Source organism: Cetorhinus maximus, unplaced genomic scaffold (genome assembly GCF_964194155.1).
Source record: "Cetorhinus maximus unplaced genomic scaffold, sCetMax3.hap1.1 HAP1_SCAFFOLD_2262, whole genome shotgun sequence".
Taxonomy (NCBI): Eukaryota; Metazoa; Chordata; class Chondrichthyes; order Lamniformes; family Cetorhinidae; genus Cetorhinus; species Cetorhinus maximus.
This window is the reverse complement of record NW_027598201.1, coordinates 14,514-35,542: the sequence shown is the minus strand read 5'-3', so window position 1 is coordinate 35,542 and position 21,029 is coordinate 14,514. Positions and strand designations below refer to the sequence as shown.

Below are 21,029 nucleotides of genomic sequence, written 5' to 3'. Positions count from 1 at the left end.
ACCGTCCCCATCAAACACTCAGTCTACACCGTCCCCATCAAACACCCCGTCTACACCGTCCCCATCAAACACCCCCTCTACACCGTCCCCATCAAACACCCCCTTTACGCCGTCCCCATCAAACACCCCCTCCACACCGTCCCCATCAAACATCCGCTCTACACCGTCCCCATCAAACACCCGCTCTACACCGTCCCCATCAAACACCCGCTCTGCACCGTCCGCATCAAACATCCCCTCTACACCGTCCCCATCAAACACTCAGTCTACACCGTCCCCATCAAACACCCCGTCTACACCGTCCCCATCAAACACCCCCTCTACACCGTCCCCATCAAACACCCCCTCTACGCCGTCCCCATCAAACACCCCCTCCACACCGTCCCCATCAAACACCCGCTCTACACCGTCCCCATCAAACACCCGCTCTACACCGTCCCCATCAAACACCCGCTCTGCACCGTCCGCATCAAACATCCCCTCTACACCGTCGCCATCAAACACTCAGTATACACCGTCCCCATCAAACACCCCGTCTACACCGTCCCCATCAAACACTCCCTCTACACCGTCCCCATCAAACACTCCCTTTACACCGTCCCCATCAAACACCCCCTCTACACCGTCCACATCAAACACCCCCTCTACACCGTCCCCATCAAACACCCCCTCTACACCATCCCCATCAAACACCCGCTCTACACCGTCCCCATCAAACACCCCCTCTACACCATCCCCATCAAACACCCGCTCTACACCATCCCCATCAAACACTCGGTCTACACCATCCCCATAAAACACCCCCTCTACAACGTCCCCATCAAACACCCCCTCTACACCGTCCGCATCAAACACTCGGTCTACACCATCCGCATCAAACACTCCCTCTACACCATCCCCATAAAACACCCGCTCTGCACCGTCCGCATCAAACACTCGGTCCACACCATCCCCATCAAACACTCCCTCTACACCGTCCCCATCAAACACTCCCTCTACACCATCCCCATCAAACAACCCCTCTACACCATCCCCATAAAACACCCCCTCTACACCGTCCACATCAAACACCCCCTCTACACCATCCGCATCAAACACCCCCTCTACACCGTCCCCATCAAACACCCGCTCTACACCGTCCACATCAAACACCGCCTCTACACCGTCCCCATCAAACACGCCCTCTACACCGTCCCCATCAAACACCCCCTCTACACCATCCCCATCAAACACTCGCTCTACACCATCCCCGTCAAACACCCACTCTACACCGTCCCCATCAAACACCCGCTCTACACCATCCCCATCAAACACTCGGTCTACACCATCCCCATAAAACACCCCCTCTACACCGTCCGCATCAAACACCCCCTCTACACCGTCCCCATCAAACACCCGCTCTACACCATCCCCATCAAACATTCGCACTACACCATCCCCATCAAACAGCCGCTCTACACCATCCCCATCAAACTCCGCTCTACACCGTCCCCATCAAACACCTCCTCTACACCATCCCCATCAAACACTCGGTCTACACCATCCCCATAAAACACCCCCTCTACACCGTCCCCATCAAACACTCGGTCCACACCATCCCCATCAAACACTCCCTCTACACTGTCCCCACCAAACACTCCCTCTACACCATCCCCATCAAACACCCCCTCCACACCATCCCCATCAAACACTCGGTCCACACCATCCCCATAAAACACCCCCTCTACACCGTCCCCATCAAACACCCGCTCTACACCGTCCCCATCAAACACGCCCTCTACACCGTCCCCATCAAACACCCCCTCTACACCATCCCCATCAAACACTCGGTCTACACCGTCCCCATCAAACACTCGGTCTACACAATCCCCATAAAACACCCCCTCTACACCGTCCGCATCAAAAACCCCCTCTACACCGTCCCCATCAAACACCCGCTCTACACCATCCCCATCAAACACTCGCCCTACACCGTCCCCATCAAACACCCGCTCTACACCATCCCCATCAAACACTCGCTCTACACCATCCCCATCAAACACCCGCTCTACACCATCCCCATCAAACACCCGCTCTACACCATCCCCATCAAACACCCGCTCTACACCATCCCCATCAAACACCCGCTCTACACCATCCCCATCAAACACCCGCTCTACACCATCCCCATCAAACACTCGGTCTACACCATCCCCATAAAACACCCCCTCTACACCGTCCCCATCAAACACCCCCTCTACACCGTCCGCATCAAACACTTGGTCTACACCATCCGCATCAAACACTCCCTCTACACCATCCCCATAAAACACCCGCTCTGCACCGTCCGCATCAAACACTCGGTCCACACCATCCCCATCAAACACTCCCTCTACACCGTCCCCATCAAACACTCCCTCTACACCATCCCCATCAAACACCCCCTCTACACCATCCCCATAAAACACCCCCTCTACACCGTCCACATCAAACACCCCCTCTACACCATCCGCAACAAACACCCCCTCTACACCGTCCCCATCAAACACCCCCTCTACACCGTCCACATCAAACACCCCCTCTACACCGTCCCCATCAAACACCCCGTCTACACCGTCCCCATCAAACACCCCCTCCACATCGTCCCCATCAAACACTCAGTCTACACAGTCCCCATCAAACACCCGCTCTACACCATCCCCATCAAACACCTGCTATGCACCGTCCGCATCAAATACCCCCTCTACACCATCCCCATCAAACACCCGCTCTACACCGTCCCCATCAAACACCCGCTCTGCACCGTCCGCATCAAACATCCCCTCTACACCGTCCCCATCAAACACTCAGTCTACACCGTCCCCATCAAACACCCCGTCTACACCGTCCCCATCAAACACCCCCTCTACACCGTCCCCATCAAACACCCCCTTTACGCCGTCCCCATCAAACACCCCCTCCACACCGTCCCCATCAAACACCCGCTCTACACCGTCCCCATCAAACACCCGCTCTACACCGTCCCCATCAAACACCCGCTCTGCACCGTCCGCATCAAACATCCCCTCTACACCGTCCCCATCAAACACTCAGTCTACACCGTCCCCATCAAACACCCCCTCTACACCGTCCCCATCAAACACCCCCTCTACACCGTCCGCATCAAACACTCGGTCTACACCATCCGCATCAAACACTCCCTCTACACCATCCCCATAAAACACCCGCTCTGCACCGTCCGCATCAAACACTCGGTCCACACCATCCCCATCAAACACTCCCTCTACACCGTCCCCATCAAACACTCCCTCTACACCATCCCCATCAAACAACCCCTCTACACCATCCCCATAAAACACCCCCTCTACACCGTCCACATCAAACACCCCCTCTACACCATCCGCATCAAACACCCCCTCTACACCGTCCCCATCAAACACCCGCTCTACACCGTCCACATCAAACACCGCCTCTACACCGTCCCCATCAAACACGCCCTCTACACCGTCCCCATCAAACACCCCCTCTACACCATCCCCATCAAACACTCGCTCTACACCATCCCCGTCAAACACCCACTCTACACCGTCCCCATCAAACACCCGCTCTACACCATCCCCATCAAACACTCGGTCTACACCATCCCCATAAAACACCCCCTCTACACCGTCCGCATCAAACACCCCCTCTACACCGTCCCCATCAAACACCCGCTCTACACCATCCCCATCAAACATTCGCACTACACCATCCCCATCAAACAGCCGCTCTACACCATCCCCATCAAACTCCGCTCTACACCGTCCCCATCAAACACCTCCTCTACACCATCCCCATCAAACACTCGGTCTACACCATCCCCATAAAACACCCCCTCTACACCGTCCCCATCAAACACTCGGTCCACACCATCCCCATCAAACACTCCCTCTACACTGTCCCCATCAAACACTCCCTCTACACCATCCCCATCAAACACTCGGTCCACACCATCCCCATAAAACACCCCCTCTACACCGTCCGCATCAAACACCCCCTCTACACCGTCCCCATCAAACACCCGCTCTACACCGTCCCCATCAAACACGCCCTCTACACCGTCCCCATCAAACACCCCCTCTACACCATCCCCATCAAACACTCGGTCTACACCGTCCCCATCAAACACTCGGTCTACACAATCCCCATAAAACACCCCCTCTACACCGTCCGCATCAAAAACCCCCTCTACACCGTCCCCATCAAACACCCGCTCTACACCATCCCCATCAAACACTCGCCCTACACCGTCCCCATCAAACACCCGCTCTACACCATCCCCATCAAACACTCGCTCTACACCATCCCCATCAAACACCCGCTCTACACCATCCCCATCAAACACCCGCTCTACACCATCCCCATCAAACACCCGCTCTACACCATCCCCATCAAACACTCGGTCTACACCATCCCCATAAAACACCCCCTCTACACCGTCCCCATCAAACACCCCCTCTACACCGTCCGCATCAAACACTTGGTCTACACCATCCGCATCAAACACTCCCTCTACACCATCCCCATAAAACACCCCCTCTACACCGTCCGCATCAAACACTTGGTCTACACCATCCCCATCAAACACTCCCTCTACACCGTCCCCATCAAACACTCCCTCTACACCATCCCCATCAAACACCCCCTCTACACCATCCCCATAAAACACCCCCTCTACACCGTCCACATCAAACACCCCCTCTACACCATCCGCATCAAACACCCCCTCTACACCGTCCCCATCAAACACCCCCTCTACACCGTCCACATCAAACACCCCCTCTACACCATCCGCATCAAACACCCGCTCTACACCATCCCCATCAAACACCCGCTCTACACCATCCCCATCAAACACTCGGTCTACACCATCCCCATAAAACACCCCCTCTACACCGTCCGCATCAAACACCCCCTCTACACCGTCCCCATCAAACACCCGCTCTACACCATCCCCATCAAACATTCGCACTACACCATCCCCATCAAACAGCCGCTCTACACCATCCCCATCAAACTCCGCTCTACACCGTCCCCATCAAACACCCCCTCTACACCATCCACATCAAACACTCGGTCTACACCATCCCCATAAAACACCCCCTCTACACCGTCCCCATCAAACACTCGGTCCACACCATCCCCATCAAACACTCCCTCTACACTGTCCCCATCAAACACTCCCTCCACACCATCCCCATCAAACACTAGGTCTACACCATCCCCATAAAACACCCCCTCTACACCGTCCGCATCAAACACCCCCTCTACACCGTCCCCATCAAACACCCGCTCTACACCGTCCCCATCAAACACCCGCTCTACACCGTCCCCATCAAACACCCCCTCTACACCATCCCCATCAAACACTCGGTCTACACCATCCCCATAAAACACCCCCTCTACACCGTCCCCATCAAACACCCCCTCAACACCGTCCGCATCAAAAACCCCCTCTACACCATCCCCATCAAACACCCGCTCTACACCATCCCCATCAAACACCCGCTCTACACCATCCCCATCAAACACTCGGTCTACACCATCCCCATAAAACACCCGCTCTACACCATCCCCATCAAACACCCGCTCTACACCATCCCCATCAAACACCCCCTCTACACCATCCCCATCAAACACTCGTTCTACACCATCCCCATAACACACTCCCTCTACACCATCCCCATTAAACACCCCCTCTACACCGTCGGCATCAAACACCCCCCCCATCAAACACCCGCTCTACACCATCCCCATCAAACACTCGGTCTACACCGTCCCCATCAAACACCCCCTCTACACCATCCCCATCAAACACTCGTTCTACACCATCCCCATAACACACTCCCTCTACACCATCCCCATTAAACACCCCCTCTACACCGTCCGCATCAAACACCCCCTCTACACCGTCCGCATCAAACACCCCCTCTACACCGTCCGCATCAAACACCCCCTCTACACCGTCCGCATCAAACACTCCCTCTACACCATCCGCATAAAACTCCCCCTCTACACCGTCCCCATCAAACTCCCCCTCTACACCATCCCCATCAAACACTCCCTCTACACCGTCCCCATCAAACACTCCCTCTACACCGTCCCCATCAAACACTCCCTCTACACCGTCCCCATCAAACACTCCCTCTACACCATCCCCATCAAACACTCCCTCTACACTGTCCCCATCAAACACCCCCTCTACACCGTCCCCATCAAACACCCCGTCTACACTGTCCCCATCAAACACCCCCGCTACACCGTCCCCATCAAACACTCCCTCTACACCGTCCCCATCAAACACCCCCGCTACACCGTCCCCATCAAACACTCCCTCTACACCATCCCCATCAAACACCCCCGCTACACCGTCCCCATCAAACACTCCCTCTACACCATCCCCATCAAATACTCCCTCCATACCGTCCGCATCAAACACTCCCTCTACACCGTCCCCATCAAACAGTCCCTCTACACCGTCCGCATCAAACACTCCCTCTACACCATCCCCATCAAACACTCCCTCTACACTGTCCCCATCAAACACCCCCTCTACACCGTCCCCATCAAACACCCCATCTACACTGTCCCCATCAAACACTCCCAGGACAGATACAGCACGGGGTTAGATACAGAGTAAAGCCCCCTCTACACCGTCCCCATCAAACACTCCCAGGACAGATACAGCACGGGGTTAGATACAGAGTAAAGCTCCTTCTACACTGTCCGCATCAAACACTCCCAGGACAGGTACAGCACGGGGTTAGATACAGAGTAAAGCTCCCTCTACACCATCCCCATCAAACACTCCCAGGGCAGGTACAGCACGGGGTTAGATACAGAGTAAAGCTCCCTCTACACCGTCCCCATCAAACACTCCCAGGACAGGTACAGCATGGGTTAGATACAGAGTAAAGCTCCTTCTACACCGTCCCCATCAAACACTCCCAGGACAGGTACAGCACGGGGTTAGATACAGAGTAAAGCTCCCTCTACACCGTCCCCATCAAACACTCCCAAGACAGGTACAGCACGGGGTTAGATACAGAGTAAAGCTCCCTCTACACTGTCCCCATCTAACACTCCCAGGACAGGTACAGCACGGGGTTAGATACAGAGTAAAGCTCCCTCTACACCGTCCCCATCAAACACTCCCAGGGCAGGTACAGCACGGGGTTAGATACAGAGTAAAGCTCCCTCTACACCGTCCCCATCAAACACTCCCAGGACAGGTACAGCACGGGGTTAGATACAGAGTAAAGCTCCCTCTACACCGTCCCCATCAAACACTCCCAGGACAGGTACAGCATGGGTTAGATACAGAGTAAAGCTCCCTCTACACCGTCCCCATCAAACACTCCCAGGGCAGGTACAGCATGGGGTTAGATACAGAGTAAGGCTCCCTCTACACCGTCCCCATCAAACACTCCCAGGGCAGGTACAGCATGGGGTTAGATACAGAGTAAGGCTCCCTCTACACTGTCCCCATCAAACACTCCCAGGACAGGTACAGCACGGGGTTAGATACAGAGTAAAGCTCCCTGTTTAGGATAAATGTCAAGTTGTCCGTTTCCCACTTGGAGAAGGTCGGAGGGGATTCTGATTCCAGGTACATGGGCTGGGATAATGAGTAACAAAGGAATTTGTTTGAGTTGAGAGAAGCTGATTCTTCCTGACCTGTCTGTTCATGAAGACGTAGATGACTGGGTTGTAGATGGTTGAACTCTTGGCAAAGTAGGAAGGCAGGGCAGCTGCAATCGGGCTGAATGTATAGCCAGGGTGTAAGGCAGCGAAGGTAGCTAAAACGGCGTAAGGACCCCAACAGAAGCAGAAAGCCAGAATCATCACAACCACCATCCTAGAGACCTCCCTCTCAGCTTTCTGTGTTGTTTCAGACTCCTTCTGCTGCATGGCAACCTGAAAGGGCAACAGGATATATCACCGAGCCCCAGCTCACACTGAGCCCCAGCTCACACCGAGCCCCAGCTCACACCGATCGCACACCGGCTCACACCGATCGCACACCGGCTCACACCGATCGCACACCGGCTCACACCGATAGCACACCCGCTCACACCGATAGCACACCCGCTCACACCGATAGCACACCGGCTCACACCGATAGCACACCGGCTCACACCGATAGCACACCGGCTCACACCGATAACACACCGGCTCACACCGATAGCACACCGGCTCACACCGATAACACACCGGCTCACACCGATAGCACACCCGCTCACACCGATAACACACCGGCTCACACCGATAACACACCGGCTCACACCGATAGCACACCCGCTCACACCGATAGCACACCCGCTCACACCGATAACACACCGGCTCACACCGATAGCACACCAGCTCACACCGATAGCACACCCGCTCACACCGATAGCACACCCGCTCACACCGATAGCACACCGGCTCACACCGATAGCACACCCGCTCACACCGATAGCACACCGGCTCACACCGATAGCACACCGGCTCACACCGATAGCACACCGGCTCACACCGATAGCACACCGGCTCAGCACCGATAACACACCGGCTCACACCGATAGCACACCGGCTCACACCGATAACACACCGGCTCACACCGATAGCACACCCGCTCACACCGATAGCACACCGGCTCACACCGATAACACACCGGCTCACACCGATAGCACACCGGCTCACACCGATAACACACCCGCTCACACCGAGCCCCAGCTCACACCGATAGCACACCGGCTCACACCGATAGCACACCGGCTCACACCGATAGCACACCGACTCACACCGATAACACACCGGCTCACACCGAGAGCACACCGGCTCACACCGATAGCACACCGGCTCACACCGATAGCACACCGGCTCACACCGATAGCACACCCGCTCACACCGATAGCACACCGGCTCACACCGATAACACACCGGCTCACACCGATAGCACACCGGCTCACCCCAGCTCACAACCCACACTGGCTCACACCAGCTCACACCGATAGCACTCTAGCTCACACCAGCAGCACACCAGCTCACACCCATAGCTGGCCAACTCACTCAAGTGAATGAGTTTGAGAGTGTGTGTGTGTATGAATGTGTGTGTGTGAGAGGGGATGCGTGTGAGAGGGGGCCTGTATGTGTCTGTGTAGGAATTTGGTCGTGTGTGTGTGCATATGTATGTGTGAGTGAATGAATGTGTGTGTGAGGGAGAGAGAGTGTATTTGTCTGTGTGTTTATGAGGGTGTGTGTGCGTGAGTGTGTATGTGTAAGTGAAAGTGTGTGTGTGTGTGTTCATATAAGTGAGTATGTGTGCGTGTAAGTGAGTGTGTGTGAGTAAGTGTGTGGGTGTGCTTGTGTGTGTAAGTGAGTGTGTGCAAGTGTGTAACTGAGTGTGTGTGTGTAAGTGAGTGTGTGTGAATGTGTAAGTGAGAAGGTGTGTGTATGTGAGAGGGTGTGTTTGTGTAAGTGAGAATGTGTAAGTGTGTGTGCAAGTGTAAGTGAGTGTGTGAGAGTGTGTGAGTGTATGTGAGTGGGTGTGTTTGTGTAAGTGAGAATGTGTGTAAATGTGTGTGGGTGTTTGTGTAAGTGAGAATGTGTGTGTCTAAGTGAGTGTGCGTGTGTGTGTAAGTGAGTGTGTTTGTGTAAGTGAGACTATGTGGGTGTGTGTGGGTGTTTGTGTGAGTGAGTGTGCGTGTGTGTGTAAGTGAGAATGTGTGCGTGTGTAAGTGAGTGTTTGAGTAAGTGAGAATGTGTGTGTGTGTGTGTGTGGGTGTTTGTGTGCGTGTGTAAGTGAGTGTTTGTGTAAGTGAGAATGTGTGTGTGTGTGGGGGTGTTTGTGTGAGTGTGTAAGTGAGTGTTTGTGTAAGTGAGAATGTGTGTGTAAGTGAGACTATGTGGGTGTTTGTGTGGGTGTGTGTGGATGTTTGTGTAAGTGAGAATGTGTGTGTGGGTGTTTGTGTGAGCATGTAAGTGAGTGTTTGTGTAAGTGAGAATGTGTGAGTGTGTAAGTGAGTGTTTGTGTAAGTGAGAATGTGTGCGTGTGTGGGTGTTTGTGTGAGTGTGTAAGTGAGTGTTTGTGTAAGTGAGAATGTGTGTGTGTGTGTGGGTGTTTGTGTGTGTGTGTAAGTGAGTGTGTGTGTGTGAGTGTGTAAGTGAGTGTGCATGTGTAAGTGAGAATGTGTGCATGTGAGAGTGAGTGTTTGTGTAAGTGAGAATGTGTGTGTGTGTGTGTGGGTGTTTGTGTGAGTGTGTAAGTGAGTGTTTGTGTAAGTGAGAATGTGTGTGTGTGTAAGTGAGAATGTGTGTGTGTGTGTGGGTGTTTGTGTGAGTGTGTAAGTGAGTGTTTGTGTAAGTGAGAATGTGTGTGTGTGTAAGTGAGAATGTGTGCGTGTGAGAGTGAGTGTTTGTGTAAGTGAGAATGTGTGCGTGTGTGGGTGTTTGTGTGAGTGTGTAAGTGAGTGTTTGTGTAAGTGAGAATGTGTGCGTGTGTAAGTGAGTGTGTGTAAGTGAGAATGTGTGCGTGTGTAAGTGAGTGTGTGTGTAAGTGAGAATGTGTGCGTGTGTAAGTGAGTGTTTGTGTAAGTGAGAATGTGTGTGTGTGTGTGTGGGTGTTTGTGTGAGTGTGTAAGTGAGTGTGTGTGTAAGTGAGAATGTGTGCGTGTGTAAGTGAGTGTTTGTGTAAGTGAGAATGTGTGTGTGTGTGTGGGTGTTTGTGAGAGTGTGTAAGTGAGTGTTTGTGTAAGTGAGAATGTGTGTGTGTGTGGGTGTTTGTGTGTGTGTGTGTAAGTGAGAATGTGTGTGTATGTAAGTGAGTGTTTGTGTAAGTGAGAATGTGTGTGTGTGTGGGTGTTTGTGTGAGTGTGTAAGTGAGTGTTTGTGTAAGTGAGAATGTGTGTGTGTGTGGGTGTTTGTGTGTGTGTGCAAGTGAGTGTGTGTGTGTGTGTGTGTGTGTGCATGCGTAAGTGAGAATGTGTGCGTGTGAGAGTGAGTGTTTGTGTAAGTGAGAATGTGTGTGTGTGGGTGTTTGTGTGAGTGTGTAAGTGAGTGTGCATGTGTAAGTGAGAATGTGTGAGTGTGTAAGTGAGTGTTTGTGTAAGTGAGAATGTGTGTGTGCGTAAGTGAGTGTTTGTGTAAGTGAGAATGTGTGTGTGTGTGGGTGTTTGTGAGTGTGTAAGTGAGTGTGCATGTGTGTGTAAGTGAGTGAGTGTGCATGTGTGTGTAAGTGAGTGAGTGTGCGTGGGTGTGAGTTCCTGAGCACGGTGCCTGGGTTGGAGCCGATGTGTCGATGGGTTGAGGCGGTGAGGTGTGCTGTGCTGGTAACACTGTAGGATGCTACTCACAGCTCGAATGGCCATCCAGACTTGTAAATAACAGATGATGATGATAGCGAGAGGGAGGACAGCGCAGGTGATGATCAGTGAGACCATGTACGATTTATTCCCAGCGTCTGTACTCCCACTAAACACATCCGGACCACACGAGGTCTTCAATCCATGAGGCCAGTATCTAATGTTGGAGTAAATACCTTAAAATCAGGGAGTCAGAAGCAAATCAAGGCAGGGAAATATCTTAACCCCACTATTATCATATCCGACTATAGTTAACAACAGTATGGCCCAGGTTCCACTTACAGCCCCCTCAAATACAGAGGAGCCATCATCGAACTAAATGGAGGAACAGTCTCGAGGAGCTGAATGGCCACACCCTCCTTATCTTTATTCATTCGTGGGATGTGGGCTTCGCTGGCTAGGCCAGCAATTATTGCCCATCCTTAATTGCCCCCTTGAGAAGGTGGCGGTGAGCAGCCTTCTTGAGCCGCTGCAGTCCCCGTGTGATGTAGGTACATCCACAGCGCTGTTAGGGAGGGAGTTCCAGGATCTTGACCCAGCGACAGTGATATATTTCCAACTCAGGGAAATCAGCCAGGGTTCCTGCTCCTGATCACTGTCCAGTGATCCCTGGGTTAGAGAGAGAGAGAGGGGAAATCAGCCAGGGTTCCTGCTCCTGATCACTGTCCAGTGATCCCTGGGTTAGAGAGAGAGAGGGGAAATCAGCCAGGGTTCCTGCTCCTGATCACTGTCCAGTGAGCCCTGGGTTAGAGAGAGAGGGGAATCAGCCAGGGTTCCTGCTCCTGATCACTGTCCAGTGATCCCTGGGTTAGAGAGAGAGAGGGGAAATCAGCCAGGGTTCCTGCTCCTGATCACTGTCCAGTGATCCCTGGGTTAGAGAGAGAGAGAGAGGGGAATCAGCCAGGGTTCCTGCTCCTGATCACTGTCCAGTGATCCCTGGGTTAGAGAGAGAGAGGGAGAGAGGGAGAGGGGAAATCAGCCAACATTCAGGCCAGATTTTACCAATAAGCGGGTACTGGGAATTGGAGTGTCTGGTTTACAATGTCAAATAGAACAGGAACTTTGTCAATGGGTTAACACGCGAGCTATCTGCTCCTTCTCTCATTTCCTGTTTGATGTACATCTACGTTTCAAATGAAATCTGTCAATGTAAACATTACGCTGCAGCGCTGCCAGTGGCAGGCGGGTGTAACTGCACTGTGACATGTTTACATAGGCAGTTCCCATGATAAAGGTGAGCTGGGAATTTGGACTGAAAATGTAGAAGAGAGAATGATGTGCTTCTACATTTCCCATTCACATGATAATGAGACAGAATCAAGAGCTAAAAATGTAAATGGAAATGGAAAGTCAGGGGATGGGCAGGAGTGAGGGGGGTGGAAAGAGAGGCAACGGGAGGAGGTTGAGGGAAGAGGGAGGGCAGGGTGGAGGGTCCTCACCTGCTCCAGCCGAACATGGGAGGCAGGCACCACAAAGTGGACCAGCACCAGGAGAAGATGATGCCAACAATTGCCCAGGTCTTGTCAAACTTGATATTACCGAACGGTTTACAGACAACGAGCCACCTCTCCCAGGCGATCATCGTCAATGACCAGAGAGCTGTAATACCTGCCCAAGAGAAAAGGCAGTGTACTCACATCAGTGAACGTGGCAGAGAGAGAGAGAGAGAGACAGAGAGAGAGAGAGAGAGAGAGAGAGAGGCAGAGAGAGAGAGAGACAGAGAGAGAGAGGGAGACAGAGAGAGGGACAGAGACCGGGAGAGAGAGAGAGAGAGAGAGGGAGACAGAAAGAGATAGACAGACAGAGACACAGAAAGAGAGAGAGAGAGACAGAGAGAGACAGAAAGAGAGCGAGATCCGATCAGAGAGCCGTGACTAGGGTTAAGCCTCCAACAAACTGGACTCAAACCTCATTTCCCGCTCCTGAACTCCTGAACACCCGCCTCTGAACCCCAGACCCCCCTCTGAACCCCACACCCCCCTCTGAACACCACACCCCCCTCTGAACCCCACACCCCACTCCGAACCCCACATCCCCCTCTGATCCCCACATCCCCCTCTGAACCCCACACCCTCTCTGAACCCCACATCACCCTCTGAACCCCACACCCCCCTCTGAACCCCACATTCCCCTCTGAACTCCACACCCTCTCTGAACCCCACATTCCCTCTGAACCCCAGACTCTCTCCGAACCCCACATTCCCCTCTGAACCCCACATCCCCCTCTGAACCCCACACCCTCTCTGAACCCCACACCCCCCTCTGAACCCCACATTCCCCTCTGAACCCCACACCCTCTCTGAACCCCACACACCCCTCTGAACCCCACATCCCCCTCTGAACCCCGCATTCCCCTCTGAACCCCACACCCTCTCTGAACCCCACATTCCCCTCTGAACCCCACATTCCCCTCTGAACCCCGCTTTCCCCTTCTGAACCCGGCACCCCCCTCTGAACCCCACACCCTCTCTGAACCCCACATTCCCCTCTGAACCCCACATTCCCCTCTGAACCCCACATCCCCCTCTGAACCCCACATCCCCCCTCTGAACCCCACACCCTCTCTGAACCCCACACCCCCCTCTGAACCCCACATCCCCCTCTGAAACCCTGAACCCCCTCTAAACCCACAGTCCCTTCAGAACCCCATTCCCCTTCTGATCCCCACATTCCCCTCTGAACCCCACAACCCCTCCGAACCCCACATCCCCCTCTGACCCCCACATCCCCCTCTGAACCCCACATCCCCCTCTGAACCCCGTTTTCCCCTTCTGAACCCTGCATCCCCCTCTGAACCCCACACCCTCTCTGAACCCCACATCCCCCTCTGAACCCCACATTCCCCTCTGAACCCCACACCCTCTCTGAACCCCACATCCCCCTCTGAACCCCACACCCCCCTCTGAACCCCGCTTTCCCCTTCTGAACCCTGCATCCCCGTCTGAACCCCAGACTCTCTATGAACACCACATTCCCCTCTGAACCCCACATCCCCCTCTGAACCCCACATCCCCCCTCTGAACCCCACACCCCCCTCTGAACCCCACATCCCCCTCTGAACCCCACATCCCCCTCTGAATCCCACATCCCCCTCTGAAACCCTGAACCCCCTCTAAACCAACAGTCCCTTCAGAACCCCTTTCCCCTTCTGATCCCCGCATTCCCCTCTGAACCCCACAACCCCTCTGAACCCCAGACCCTCTCTGAACCCCACATCCCCCTCTGAACCCCACACCCCCCTCTGAACACCACATCCCCCTCTGAACCCCACATCCCCCTCTGAACCCCACATCCACCTCTGAACCCCACATCCCCCTCTGAACCCCACAGCCCCCTCTGAACCCCACATCCCCCTCTGAACCCCGCATCCCCCTCTGAACCCCACATCCCCCTCTGAACCCCACCCCCCTCTGTACCCCTCATCCCCCTCTGAACCCCAGAACCCCCTCTGAACCCCACATCCCCCTCTGTACCCCTCATCCCCCTCTGAACCCCAGAACCCCCTCTGAACCCCACATCCCCCTCTGAACCCCTGAACTCCCTCTGAACCCCATTCCCCTCTGAACCCCACCCCCCCTCTGAACCCCACACCCCCCTCTGAACCCCACACCCCCCTCTGAACCCCACACCCCCCTCTGAACCCCACACCCCTCTCTGAACTCCATAATCCCTAAGCATGATCCCAGATCTCCACCCTGATCTCCGGTCCCCACCCTGATCCCAGATCCCCATACGTTCCCAGATCCCCCATTCCAACCCCAGACCCCCCACCTTGACCCCAATTTCCCACCCGGTCCCAGATCCTCATCCAATCTCATGTCCCTTTACTCCTTCCCCCTTACAGTCGCGCAGGGTTTTGGCGAGACCACATCTGGAACAACGGTGCGCGGTTTTGGTCCCCACGTTTAAGGAAGGATAGACTCTCATCGGAGGCGGGTAGAGGGAAGGTTCACTCGATTGGTCCCTGGGATGAGGGGGAGGGGGTTGTCCTACGATGAGAGGCTGAGTGAATTGGGCCAATGTTCTCTGGAGTTTAGCCGAATGAGAGGCGATCGCATTGAGACGGACGAGATTCTGAAGGGGTTTGACAGGGTGGGCGCGGAGAGATTGTTTCCGCTGGTCGGAGGGGGGGGGATCTAAAACACGGGATGGGGAGCAGCTTCAGGATAAGGGGGGCCGATCGCTTAGGACCGGGATGAGGAGAAATTTCTTCACTAAGAGGGTGGTGGACCTCTGGGATTCTCTCCCCCCCCGCCCCCCCCGCTCCCAGAGGGTTGTGGATGCTCCATCGCTGAAGACTGGGACGGGTAGATGTTTGGTCTCGGGGGTAGGGTGGGGTAGGTCCGATGGGCCTGTGGTCAGCTCCCGCCCCTGGCTCTTGTGCCCTTGTCCCTGCAATCGTCTAAAATATTAACACCGTCTCTCTTTCAGGTACTGCCCCGCTGACCCCAAGGCCCGAGGAGAGGTTGGTGGGGTGGGGGTGGGGGGTGGGGGGTGGGGGAGGGTCAATAAACACCGGTCTTGCCAACGATGCTCACCCTCCTCCCCCCACCAACCAAGAAGGAATATAACAGCAGCAGCCGGCTGGAGGGGCTGAATGGCCTCCAGCTCCCCCTTGTCCTGTGACCTTACCGCACACGGACACGGTGAAGCCCTCGAAGACGCACACGGCGTGTCCCAGGATGAAGAAGCCAAAGAATTGGTTGTAGATGCTGATGGTGCTGGCGAAGAAGGTCTCTCCCAGGTCCGCAATCGCCAAGTTGACCAGGATCCAGTTGAGGGGGTGGCGCAGCTTCTTGTATTTGCAGGTGGCGGCCAAGATCAGGCCATTGCTGAAGACAGAGGCGGCCACCACGAGAACCATCCAGAAGCTGCTCAGGTGGTAAACCCACCGGGGGACAATGTGGTAGTTGGGGCCTTCGTACGGACCTGGAGAGAGGGAGAGAGAGAGAGAGAGAGAGAGAGGGAGAGGGGAGGGGGGAGGGGGGTGGAGAGAGAGGAGGGGGACGGAGAAGAGATGGGATGGAAGAGAGGGTGAGGGGGGGAGTGGGGGAGAGGGGGATGGGGGAGAGTGGGACAGGGAGAGAGGGAGAGAGAGAGAGAGAGAGAGAGAGGGAGAGGGGAGGGGGGGGGAGAGAGATGGGGGAGAGTGGGACAGGGAGAGAGGGAGAGGGGGAGTAGGGAGAGGTGGAGAGAGGGAGCAGGAGAGGGGAATGAGGAAAGACGGAGAGGGGGAGAGAAGGGGTCAGGGGGAGAGGTGGAGGGGGAGTGGGAGACAGAGGAAGGGGACGAGGAGGGGAGGTGGAGAGAAGGGGTGATGGATAGGGGAGGGAGGGGGAGAGAGGGAGTGGGGAGAGGGAGTGGGGAGAGAAGGGGAGAGGGAGAGAGGGTGAAGGGAGAGAAGGGGAGAGGGAGAGAGGGTGAGGGGAGTGCAGAGAGGGGGAGAGAGGGAGGGGAAGAGGGGAATGGAAAAAGAGGGAAAGGGGGAGAGAGGGGTGGGGGGGAGAGATGGAGATGGGCGATGGATGGGGGAGGGAGACAGAGGGAGAAGGGGAGAGATGGAGAGAGGGAGAGAAGAGGTTATGGAGAGGGGAGGGATGGGAAGAGAGGGAGAGGGGTGTGGAGAGACAGAGCGAGAGAGGGAGAGAGGGTGAGAGGAGTGGGGAGACAGAGCGAGAGAGAGAGGGAGAGAGGGAGTGGGGAGAGAGGGAGGGGGAGAGGGGAGAGAGGGAGGGGGTGAGGGGAGAGAGGGATGGTGGAGGAGGGGAAGGAAGGAGGGTTGGAGAGAGAGGGGGAGGGGGGGCGGAAGTGGAGGAGGAGTGAAGGGGAGCGGGGAGAGAGGGATTTCGAGAAAGATGGGGCGGGGGGTTGAGCGATGGAGACAGAGAGGAGAGGAGGTGGGGAGATGGAGGGGGACAGAGTGGGAGTGGGGGGAAAAGGCGAGAGGGAGACAGGGAGGGGAGAGAGTACAGCAAAGACATGAAGGGGGAGATGGAGGGGGTGATTCGCTTGTGGGTAGAGGGAGAGGGAGGGAGATTGGAAAGGAGGGGAGGGAGGAGGAGTGAGCAATGAAACCATTAGGAGAGAGCTCTCCGAAATACTTTGCAGAACGATGAACATGGAATGTATTCCCCCCACCCTCCCCTCTCTCTCTGACTCTCTGTCTCCCCCACACCCATTCTCCTGAGCCCCGGACTCTAGCTTCACATGTAAGTGTGGGGTGTGGTGACGATGTTAATGCTGACGCAGCCTGGTGAGTCTTTCCTGACCGGTTACAACCTCCCCGGGCAGAGAGCCCTGTGTGTGTGTGAATCTTCATTCAGCACCTTCCCCGGCCCCTCCATACCTCCCTCAGAATAATGGAGACCGGAACCCCTTAGCAAAGGCCACGTCAGCGGTGAGAGAGTTTGTGGTCAGGGGGAAGCGTTTAATCCAATATTGGTGCTTGTTTGAACTATCAGGAAAGATTAAACAGGAAAGAGAAGGCTGAGGGAAGGGGGTGACCTGATCGAGCTCTTTAAAACGATGGAGGGGGTTTCGATAGGGTCGACGTAGAGAAGATGTTTCCACTTGTTGGGGGAGGAGACCAGGACTAGGGGAGGGGGGGCCATCGATATAAGACAGTCCCTAATAAATCCAATCGGTGGGGAGGGGGGAATTCAGGAGAAACGTCTTTACCCAGAGAGCGGGGAGAATGTGGAACTCGCTCCCACAGGGAGTGGTCGAGGTGAATCGTGTCGATGTGTTTAAGGGGGGAGCTGGATAAACACACGAGGGGGAAAGGACTAGAAGGGTATGGGGGAGATGAAGAGGGGGTGGGAGGAGGCTGGTGTGGGGCAGGAGCGCCAGTACAGAGCAGAGAGGCTGAATGGCCTTTCCTCCATCCAGGTAACTGCGAATACCTGCGTGGGCGCAGATGGTCTTCAGGTAGTTTACCTACGAAGCCACGGTTGCTGATTTACTGGTCTCCAGCACCGCCCCCCCCTCCCTTTCACTCACCCCTGGTGCTGTTAGTGTTGGTGTAGGTGAAGATGCTGCTTCTGGTGGTCTCATCCTCATATCTCCTCCTCGCAGCCAAGGCCACCGAACTCCAGGATTCCGTCATCTCCCCTGGTCTCCGCAGCTCCGAGCGCCCCTCGCGTCTCCGATCAGTGACCTTGTGAACCAGTATGGGGATCGGCGGGAAGCTTTTATACGGCACACGGGGCTTTATCGCCTCGCTCCCCTGTTCAGAACCTGATCTCTTAATTGAGATGATAGGATGTAGGACCCTCACTGCTCCTCCGGCCGCTCCTGTGCTTGTCCTGACGTCAGTCCGCGGGTTAAGAGCCGGGGGCTTTTCTGGGCACTTCAGGTGAAGGGCTTCACATTCTGGGGTCAAGATTAATCGGGATTTGGCTGGAGATAATCTGCGCTTAACATCCTCCAGTTCTCCCGTGCCTCAGTCCCACCGGAACCAAACTGGGTCAACACTCAAGCTGCGGGGCATGGGAGCCAAAACGCCAGCAGGTTGGGAGCCATCGCTGAGGCTGCATTTCCAGGTGTGGTCACTGCCTCACAAGAAGGAAGTTGACCTTATCGATGGGATAAAGCCAGGGAGAGATGGAAGGATTGGGCCCCTTTCTCACCAGGGGAGGAGGAGGCTAAGAGCAGGTACCCTTGCTGGCCCTGGGGAGGATTCAGAAGCGACTCGGTGATGTAGACCATGACAGGCTGCTTCACCTCGCCCAGGGGAAACTACCATACGTCCGGTCAGAATTTCGGAACAAATCAGCTGGACAACTTCATTTGAGGGAGCGAGGGAGCGAGCGGCCAGTCTATGGGGTAAGGCTCCCTCGAGATACGCCATTCCTGATTCATTCGGGCACAAACTTGGACAGCGAGATCGGATCGTCGCCTATAGGGGACTGGAGGTCTCTGAGATGTGGCAAGTGTAGCCTGTAGGCAAGGAAGAGGCGCTCCCCTCAGCTTGACCTCCATCACTGGGAGCTTTCCTCCTCTTGACGTATGGGAGTCCGTGGTGGGTCAACCAATCAAGATCGAGCCCCGGGGTTGGTCAATAACTCCAGCGCTGCCTCAGGTGACAAATAGCGCAGGACGAGGTGAAACAGGGGGCTATTCTCATCTAGAAATTCCTATGCGGTTAAGAAATAAAAGTTCCCATTTCTCCGGCATCTTTTGCTATGTCAGGACTCCCAAATCCATCCACGGCCAGTAAGATACGTTTCAGTGCGGTCGATTTATGACGAGGCAGAAACTTGCGCACAGCAAGCTCCCACAAGCAGCAGTGTCACAATGACCCAGGTCACCTGCTTCTACTGATGTTGGGTGAGGGATAAATATTGGCCCCAGGACACCAGGAGGAACAATGGTGGATTCAGTGATGGTAATGCCATTGAACGTCAAGGGGCGATGGTTGGATTCTCTCTTGTTGGAGATGGCCATTGCCTGGCACTTGTATGGCGCGAATGTTACTTGCCACTTGTCAGTCCAAGCCTGGATATTGTCCAGGTCTTGCTGCATTTGGACATGGACTGCTTCAGTATCTGAGGAGTCAGGAATGATGCTGAACATTGTGCAATCATCAGCGAACATCCTCACTTCTGACCTTATGATGGAAGGAAGGTCATTGATGAAGCAGCTGAAGATGGTTGGACCGAGGACACTAACCCTGAGGAACTCCTGCAGTGATGTCCTGGAGCTGAGATGACTGACCTCCAACAACCACAACCATCTTCCTTTGTGCTAGGTATGACTCTAACCAGTGGAGAGTTTTCCTCCTGATTCCCATTGACTCCAGTTTTGCTAGTGCTCCTTGATGCCACACTCGGTCAAATGCTGCCTTGATGTCAAGGGCAGTCACTCTCACCTCACCTCGGGAGTTCAGCTCTTTTGTCCATGTTTGAACCAAGGCTGTGATGAGGTCAGGAGCTGAGTGGCCCTGGCGGAAGCCAAACTGGGCATCAGTGAGCAGGTTATTGCTAAGCAAGTGCCACTTGCTAGCACTGTTGATGACCCCTTCCATTACTTTACTGATGATGGAGAGTAGAGTGATGGGGCGGTAATTGGCCGGGTTGGATTTGGCCTGCTTTGTGTGTACAGGACATACCTGGGCAATTTTCCACATAGCCGGGTAGATGCCAGTGTTGTAGCTGTACCGTGGTGACTCAGAGGTGAGCGTGAATTTAAACAGCATTAGAAACTGGGAGAAAGGCAATGAATACTTTGAACAGGGAGGTTGGGTGGATGGCAAAGGGGGTGAGGACATCTTCCTTTGGGCTCTGGCGGCTGGGTTAGAAAGAACCATAGCTGATTGGGTGAGAGTCCCAACTAGAATGCGGTTGGCACAATTTCAAGGCCGTCTCCAGTTCTGGGTCCATGATCCGAAGGCAGGAATTTGTCTTCATTAAGTGGGGTTCCATATTGACCCCAGCCTAGAGGACGAAGGAAGCGGTCATTCGACAACAAGTGGCATCACAGCTGTCCTCACTCCCTCCTCTGGAACCTGGGGAGTGCTCACTGGACCAGGATCAAACCCAAGACCAGGGTCAGGATCAAACCCAGGACCAGGGTCAGGATCAAACCCAGGACCAGGGTCAGGATTAAACCCAGGACCAGGGTCAGGAAGATCCCAGTTTGATTTACTTCCCCATTACCGGAATCTGA

The 21,029-nt window shown here is 54.7% G+C and overlaps 1 protein-coding gene across 1 annotated transcript in view; it reads right to left on the bottom strand.

Moving 5' to 3' along the window:
- Window positions 1–18,514, bottom strand: part of LOC144677156 (red-sensitive opsin-like) — a 29,864-nt gene extending 11,350 nt beyond the window's left edge. Inside the window, exons 1-5 of the mRNA XM_078537358.1 lie at window positions 18,363–18,514; window positions 15,996–16,292; window positions 12,803–12,971; window positions 11,355–11,520; window positions 7,696–7,935 (exon numbers count right to left, since the gene is read on the bottom strand). Coding sequence (XP_078393484.1) covers window positions 7,696–7,935; window positions 11,355–11,520; window positions 12,803–12,971; window positions 15,996–16,292; window positions 18,363–18,468 — 978 coding nt within the window. The 5' untranslated portion in view covers window positions 18,469–18,514. The remainder of the gene's footprint in view (window positions 1–7,695; window positions 7,936–11,354; window positions 11,521–12,802; window positions 12,972–15,995; window positions 16,293–18,362) is intronic.
- Between the last annotated feature and the right edge of the window lie 2,515 nt (window positions 18,515–21,029).